Below are 8,850 nucleotides of genomic sequence, written 5' to 3'. Positions count from 1 at the left end.
AGAAGTAAAAACTGGTAGTTACGAAATAGTCATGGGGATGTAAAGTATAGCATAAGGAACATAGTCAATAATGTAATAACTGTATGGTGTCAGATTTATCAGGGTGATCACTTCGTAAGTTATATAAATGTCTAATCATTGTTGTACACTTGACACTAATATAATATTGCATGCCAACTATAATTGAAAAATTAAAAATTATTAAAAATATATATGTAATTCTTTTTATTTTACCATATGTATATATACACGTGTGTGTGTGTGTGTGTGTGTGTGTGTGTGTGTATATACAGCACCTGTATTATAAAGCAGAACATGATCTTGAGGGTGGTTGAGGAAGTTCAAAGGAAAGGAGTACAGATTTGGAGCCTGATCAATCATAGTGGCAACGGCTCAGTGGGAAATAAGATCTCCAGAAACAAAGCAGAAGACAGAGCCTGTCAAGGTCATGCCTGTCTCCTTACAAGTGCTATAGGATAAGGTGGTAGTTCTGAACAAGACAGGGAGTCTTTTTAAATCCAGTATTAAGAAGGAGTCTCCTTCCTTTGTTCTTTTCTCCCAACTTAGCAAATGTCAAAACGTAGGGGGAGATATGTATGTGCTAGATATTTTTGACAGATCCTATTTCAGGGTAATTTTGCTTTTATTATTGCTACAGTTTTTTTTTTTTTTTTTGAGGATAATAGTGATGTTGGTGAAAAGATAGATGTGAGTGCTTGAAAGAAATGAATAGGTAGGAAGTGGGTAGGTATTGAAAGTGGCTAAAGGGCTGCAAATCTTACATGTGTGAGAGCAGAGAGCAGGAGCTGAGAAAGGACTGGGGTGTTTTCTCTTTATCTTTGTGTTTTCTGAGTTTAGCACGGTGCCTTGCTTATAATTAGTGTTCAAAAAATACATGTTGAATAAATAACCAATGTTTGTTATTAATTTTTGTTTAAACGATGCTCTAGACTATGAACTCTTTGAGGCTAAGGACTTATTATTACAACTGGAGTCCTGTAAATATTGTTCTATTAAATCAAAGATTGTAGAATTATAGAATTGAGACTATTTTAATGAATAAGAAATCAGAAGGGAGAAAATAGATGGGAAAGGAATAATGGTATCTACCATACATAGGAGTAGACATTAGCCAGGTTCTGTACTTTAACCTTGCCATGTCTAGCACAGTAACTCTGAGTATGAGCCCAGTTTTCAGACGAAGAGGCTCAAAAAAGTTGACTGTGCCCAAGGCCACGTGGCTAATAAATGATAGAGCTTGGATTCATACTGAGTGCTGTCAGATTCCAAAGCCCACTCTTTTCTTAACATCATGCTGAAGACAAAAAAAAAGGGGGGTGGTGAGGGGGGTCTTATTTCCAGAATGGAAAACTGATCTAGGCAACCTTTTCTTTTCCTGTTTTGTTTTCTTTGTATTTTCACTTTCTTGTCTAAGAAATACCCAGGTTGAGTGAAGACCCAAATGGAAATGCAGTCATGAGACTGCTGCATAGGTGTGGAGTGAGCTGCCTTTTCCAGTCCTCTCTGCACAGGTCTTTTCACCCTCAGGGACTGCTTAGCCGCCCTACAGTGCTGTTAGGTGTATGCCTTTTGCCGGCTTCTGCTCCTTATTTGAGGGCTGCCTTCCAGGTTATATCAGTGCTGAACAACCTTTTAGCAATGGAAATTTTACTTTCTTCTCTTGGTACTATATTAAATCATTTTAAATAAAGGGTTTTAAAATGACACAACTTTTAACTAATTATTTCAAGAACTTTCCAATAATAACACCATCAAAATGGTTTTGATTCCCCTTCCCCATACATAGAATGACATTTTATAGTTGAGCTCTGTTTTGAGTAGCCCTGTGTAGAGCTTCGATACATTAAAAGTCAGAATCATCTCGAGTCCTAGTTTCTGCAACTCTTTTTGATGTTTCAACTGCTTGTGGTTGATGAATATGATTATTTCAGAAGTTAGGAAAATTGTTCTAGGTGGTGGCAGAGTCTAAAAATATTTGATGTGGTTTATTTCAAGAAATTATGATAATTCACAAAATTGTGGAGATAGTCAAAACCCTTTCATTACATCTCTATAGATATAGAAGATTTCCAAAGTTATCTAATTTTGTGTAACAAGTGTTTACATTTTCTTAGAGTTCATTTTAACTGAGTTTTCATTTTAATATTAAGAATGGTGGGACAGAAAGATTAACTGTAAATGACCTTTGTAATTTACAAAAGATTGCATACAAAGCAGTGTTTTTAGTCTTTAATGTTTTTCCTCCTTTGTTAGAATGAATGAGCTTCATAAAGCCCAGTGTTTTAACATTGATAAATCTCAAAAATTTAATGCTGAGAGGAAAAAGCAAGTTGCAGAATTAAGTACAGTATGATCCAATCTAAATATAATTTGAAAACATGCAAAACAATAGCATATATTGTTTGCTAATACATACACATGTAATAATAGTATAATATCATGCCTGGGAATGATGAGCACTGAGTTTATGGTAATAGTCACCTCTTAAAATGGCGGGACAGAAGTGGGTTTGGGAATGGATACAGGAGGCTTAAGTTATGTCCATAATGTTTGAGGTTTTTAAAATGTTAAGATTTGTTAAAGCTGGGTGGCAGGTAAATGTGTTTATTATAGTCTTTATATTTTTTGATAATATTTGAAATATTTCATAATCTAACAAAAAAGGTATATTTGTCTAATGTTAATAAAACTTATATTAGCTCCTAAAATTTCCAAGATGTTACAGCCCAAGCCTACACAAAAGGACACCTAAGATATTGTATTATGCTATGTCTATTCAGCTGTTTTTGTTTGCATGTTTGATTCCCTGTTGAAGGCACTGAATCTCTACAGGAAGTAATATGAAGTGTTTTTACTTTGTAGCTGAAGGATTTATAAGATGAAAGGTTTTTAAACATGAAATGAGATCAGTGGTAAGCTTGGGATTTAAATTGTTGTTTGAAAATTTGTTTAATCTGACCCTCCAGGGTAAAAAAACATGTGATAGCCTAGATACAATAGGTCAGTACATTAATTTTTTTTCTTATTATCTAGATCACCATGGCAACTAAACAGAAGTTGATGAGAGCTATTAGAGTTTTTGAATTTGGTGGACCAGAAGTGCTGAAATTCCAGTCGGATGTTGCAGTACCAATTCCAAAAGACCATCAGGTGGAAATAATTACTTAAAAAAACAGGCAGTAATTACAGAGTGGGAGTCTCTAGCACATCAAGTTAACGTTCAGTTGGAGCAGATTCACAGTGTAAAGACATTGAATTAGGACAAAGTTTATACTGTTTATATCTGTGAGCTCTGACAAAGATGACATAATTCTGATAATTAGTGAAATAGATGTTTTAAAAGGGATAACATCTTGTTCTAAGAAATTTTTGAAATTGAGAATCATCTATTCAGTGCGATAATTGGATTTTTCTGAATAGGGTCATAAGTAGTTTTAAATAGTTATTTTTTTAGAAAATTTCTTCATTTTTATTTTGTGTATGGTAGGAAACAATTTTCTCCTGCATACCTGCTTTTTCACATGTGATTTAAGAGAATTTAAATGTAGAGCTTAATCATTTCCAGTGACTTTAACAATGTAATTTCTCAATAAAAATTATGTGTTTATATTACTGCACCTTCCATGGTACCCAAGTCTAATTTGCTTAGTAAGCCTTATGACCATTTTTATAATTTGGTCATAACCTATTTTTATAGATTTATTTATCACTCCTTCTCAATATATTGTGCTGTAACAACATCACGTATTATCTGGTTTCCCCAAGAGGTACTTTAATTCCTTCTGTCTTTGCACATAATATTCCTTTAACTTGAAATACCCTTTTCTCCCATTCTGAAAGAATTTGTACTGATCCTTTAAAGTAATACCACTTTAGCGAAATACCACTTCTTTTGAAAGGCCTCCCTTTACTCTTACAGCAAAAGTAATCATTCCGTATTAATTTAAAATCAGCTTCTATAGTAGATGTAACCTCAAAGTCTCAATAGTTCAACAATAATAGAAAAATATTTATTACTCACTAAATTCTAAAATTCTAAGATATTGGTAGGTAGTTCTCTTCCAACAGTGATTTAGGGACCGAGGCTTCTTCCATTATGTGCTCTACCACTTTCAACACCTGTCTTCTGAGGTCACATGAAAAGGTAGAAGCACAGTGTGGATTGCCTAAAAAGGCTTTTATGGGTCAGGCCTGAAAGTAGCTGTCATCACTTTTGTTCACATTCCGTTGGCTAGAACTCAATAATTTGGCTACTCATAACTATAATGGAGCCAGGAAATAATATTCTTCCTATGTACCCAGGAGGAAAAAATAGACTTGATGAGCACATAGGGGTCTCTGCCACACCCCCCCTCAAATATTCCCACCACTATTTTCTCAAAATATTTTTAACATAGCACATAAGCCATTCTGTCTTATATTTTTATTTATATGTTGGTTTGCAAAACTGAAATGTGAGCTCAATGAAGGCAAGGTTTTCTCCATTTTTATAGCTCTCATAATCATTACAGTCCTAGCATAATGCTGAATGGATGCCTAAATTCTCTGTGTAAACTAATACACTGTCTTTTCAGGTTCTAATCAAAGTCTATGCATGCGGTGTAAACCCAGTGGACACATATTTTCGCTCTGGTACTTATGGTAGAAAACCACACTTACCCTATACTCCTGGCTTAGATGTGGCTGGGGTAATAGAAGCTGTTGGAGATAATGTAACTGCTTTTAAGGTATTACATTTTTAATTATTTCTATTTTAGTTTTAAATTTTTTTCTTGAAGTATTTTAACATATATTTTTAAATGTGTCTGTATTTAAGTCTTTAAAAGGCCCCATTACACAGTTTCTGCCACTTGGGGGACTCCTCTAGTAACAAAAGAAATTACTTTTATCCAGAGGCCTTGCTTGTTTGCATTGTGGGGTTATTTCTGTAGCTTCAAATCCCCATAGAATTAAACTGTAAACCTTTTGATTTAAAAGAAATATGTGAAGAAAGAAAACAAGCAAGAAAATTATACTGTTTCCTAACTCTTGATAATACACAAGCCAACATAATTTTTAATTCTTTCTATAAATTTAGCATCACAGAGTAAAGAGAATACTAATTCTTTTGAATAATAAGTAAAAGATCAAAAAAATGCAAGGTCGCTATACATTTTTTGAACTGTGACTCAGAACAAGGTGATAAAGTCAATGGAAATGTTATGATCAGGGCTTCTGTTATTTATATGCCAAAAGACATATAAAACATAGATAGTATATTCATGTTTTAGCATCTTTCCTCATAATTCTTTGACCTGTTCAACTTTGGCTGCCCATTTACCAAAATTGGACTGAGACAGAGAAGATTAATGTGGCCCCTGCACAGAAAGACGGGCAAATTCCTACAGCTTTCCACTCCTCAGCCTGTGGCAATCTGGCTTCTGCCCTCATCGTTCCACTGAAATGATTCTTGCTAATGTCACTAATGGCATCTATATTGCTGGAGTTAATGGGCCCTTTTATGTCATTATCTCTCTTGACTTCTCTGTGACATTTGACACTCTCAGCCACTTACTTTTTCTTAAAAAAAAACTTTTTCTGCACTGTCTGTGACATCATTTTCTCCCCTACTACCCCATCCCTTTCTTTTCTGGGCATCCTTTTTCAAGCCTCTTTTTCTCTGGATGCTCCTCCAATCTTGGTGTTGCTCAGCCCTCTCAGTCCCTGCTGACACCTTTGCTTTTTGTATTCTATACCTTCTTCATGATGATCTCAGGTACTCCCATCTTGTCCATTATCACATGGATAACTTCAGCTTAGAATTTCTACTAAGCTCCGGTCTTGCGCTGTCCAATGTGGTAGCCACTAGCCACATTTAAATATCTAGTGGCTATTTAAAATTCAAGTTCAACTTAAAATAAAAATTCAGTTTCTCAGTCATAGTAGCAGCATTTGAAATGCTTACTGGCCCCGTGCTTCTAGTGGCTGTCCTACTGGGCAGTGCAGGGGTAGAACACTTCCATCATCACTGAAAGTTATGTTAGAGCACGGGACCCACATGGCCAATCTCCAGAACTTCTTATGCGGTGTGTCAAAAACTAAGCTTGTCTTTTCTCACATCAAGTTTGCTCCTCCCTTGTGTGACAGTCTTGGTGACTTCTGGGCTCTTGGCGACATCACTGAGCTCTACTTTACTAGAACTGTTTTTTGTCTCCTCTTTCCATTTCCACTGCCTGTAGTTTAGTTCAAGTTATCTTACCTAGGCCCTTACCTGGATTTCTATAAACAACTAACCTTACTACCCTCCATCCTACCTCCTTGAATCTGCCCTTGCTCTATAAGGGGTGTTTTCTGAAAGGTAATTCTGATTGTTTAACAATTAATTCTTGCATTCAATTCCGATAGATTTCAAATCTGATAGATTTCTGATAGGGTATTGTTGAAATTGCTTATGTTATGAAAAAAAGACTATTTTGTGCTCTCTTCCCCACCTATCTTTCCATTCTTATCTCCCATTCCTTCTCTCTTCATAGTTTATTCTTTAGTAATAACTGTTGGTTCTTCCCTGCATAGGCAATGCTCTTTCATTTCTGTGTCTTTGTTCATATTCTTCTGCTTGGCAGAATTAAAATGAAGGTTATAAACGTGGATTCAAGTGATTTTACAGTCTAGCTTTAATTTATTTTCCCTTTTCTCCCTAAACTATTGCATCTCATACATTAGACTACTTATTAATTGGAAATAAATGCCGGCTTTCTGCCACTATTCCTCTACTTACTCTGTTTCCTTCACCTTAGAAATAATTCCTTTCTTTTTCTTGTACCTGTCTTTGATGGCGCATCATGTTTACCTTGCTTTATAATTATTTCTATCTTTTTTTCCTCTATCATCCAAGAGTTTAAACGCTTGAGATTAAAGAGTGTCTCACTACTAAATCTTTCACAGAACTCAAAAGTTATGCTTTCTCTATAGTGGATTCTTAGTAAATGTTTATTATTAGTATATTAAAATCAGTGCAACGTGTGTTTAAGCTATAAAAATGGGATTAATTAACATAGCCATATTTGACCATTTGCAGGCGACACTATTAGGCAGTGATGCTTTCTTTACTCGTAGATGTTTTTTGAGTCTTGTTTGTTTATACTCTACCACATAATGCTGTTATTTTTTCAGATCTCTTAATTATAGGACAAATTTAAGTATACTGAGAGTTAGGACCTTAATGTTTTGCTTATTCCAAGAAATATTTACATTTTTTTTTTTTTTTTAAGAGAAGTTGGAGCTGGCATTTGTAGTGGACAATCTAATTTTTCTAGCGTGGGGGTCATATCGAGCTCTCTTATGATTCTTGCGTAGGCCATACCTCACCCTTAGTTATGCATCTGCTTTTTAATCGAAAGAGCCACATGGACATTTATTAAGAGTTTGCTGTTTTTCTGGTCCTGTGACAAGTGAAGAAGCCTGTCCAGGTGGCTCATTCTGCTGTCAGGATCCAGCCATCATTTCCTACTTTTTGATGTGTACATGAAAAATGAGAGAAATACAGGGGTAAAGAAATCTGGAAAGGATTTAGAGCAGGTAATTAGGGTATGGAAGAAACCTTATATTTGTTTCTCCTTAGAATTTTCGGCAAAGAATAGTTTTATTAACTGCCATTTATTAACTGCTCAATCTGAACAAATTACTGAACTTTTTTTTGCCTCAGTTTCTTTAGCTGCATAGTGGGATTAATCTAAAGTGGAGATAATAAAATTACTTACCTCTTAAACTGTGTGACAATCAAGTTAAATAATACACATAAGACACTTAATACAATGCTTCGTACAGTAAACTCAATAAAGGTTAGTTATCATTTTACCATTCTGGAGGTTTTCTTGCCTCTTATTCTTTCTATTTCTCTTAATTTTTTTTCCTTACTGGTTCCAATTAATAAAATTTTTTTTCCTTACTGGTTCCAATTAATAAAATTTTAAATGTTCAGTATTTTAAAGTTATTTTTATGACCCCTAAGATATAGAAAACAATATATACTTATTTCTTGTTATAAAGTTTGCATTATGAAGGATCATACTTATTTTGACATTATTTTTAATCCCTGACACATATTGCTTTATTGCTTTCTCCAGAAAGGTGAGAGAGTTTTCACTACCAACACGATCTCTGGGGGCTATGCAGAGTATGCTGTTGTAGCAGATGACAATGTCTACACACTACCAGAAAAACTGGACTTTAAACAAGGAGCTGCCATTGGTATCCCGTATTTTACTGCTTATCGAGCTCTGCTCAACAGGTAACAATACTCTGTCTATTATATAGCCAATGAGGAAGGAGAGTAGTATTAATTGCCTTTCATTCTACCATCTGTTTGTCATTTTGGGGTACCATTTAGTTACCATTAAGCTTTTATGGAGTGGAAACTGTGCTGATTTGGGACATTGTTCTCATCACTGGATATACAAAGAAGAGCAAAACACTGTCTGTAAGATGTTCACAGTCTAGTAAGGGAGGTAGACATTAGAGTAATAATATTTCTATCCAATGTGGAACGTACAATGATAGAGATGTGCATAGGGATTTATGGATCATAAGGGATGAGGTCCAGGGCTTCCCAGAAAGGTGTTAAGATCTGTGTACTTTAAAGCCATGGTTCAAAAAGCTTGTTATCCAACCATGGAAACTAACTACTACAATTTAAAAGTACAGTAGAGGGCCCTGCACAAGACCCACTGATCAATTTCCATAGCTGGGACATGACAATCTATATTTTAATCAAATTCCCTAGGCATTTGAAAAGGATCAGAGGGAATTAGCCTGGGGAAGGAGTAGGGAGGGGAGACGGCATTCTAGACA

The 8,850-nt window shown here is 35.1% G+C and overlaps 1 protein-coding gene across 2 annotated transcripts in view; it reads left to right on the top strand.

Moving 5' to 3' along the window:
* Positions 1–8,850, top strand: part of CRYZ (crystallin zeta) — a 22,937-nt gene that overhangs the window by 2,565 nt on the left and 11,522 nt on the right. For both annotated transcript variants that reach the window (XM_025051937.1, XM_006919327.3), the window contains exons 2-4: positions 3,055–3,171; positions 4,596–4,748; positions 8,127–8,290. In XM_025051937.1, coding sequence (XP_024907705.1) covers positions 3,061–3,171; positions 4,596–4,748; positions 8,127–8,290 — 428 coding nt within the window. In that variant the 5' untranslated portion in view covers positions 3,055–3,060. The remainder of the gene's footprint in view (positions 1–3,054; positions 3,172–4,595; positions 4,749–8,126; positions 8,291–8,850) is intronic.

Source organism: Pteropus alecto, unplaced genomic scaffold (genome assembly GCF_000325575.1).
Source record: "Pteropus alecto unplaced genomic scaffold, ASM32557v1 scaffold25, whole genome shotgun sequence".
In the NCBI taxonomy this organism is placed as follows: Eukaryota; Metazoa; Chordata; class Mammalia; order Chiroptera; family Pteropodidae; genus Pteropus; species Pteropus alecto.
This window is presented reverse-complemented; position numbering and strand designations above follow the sequence as displayed.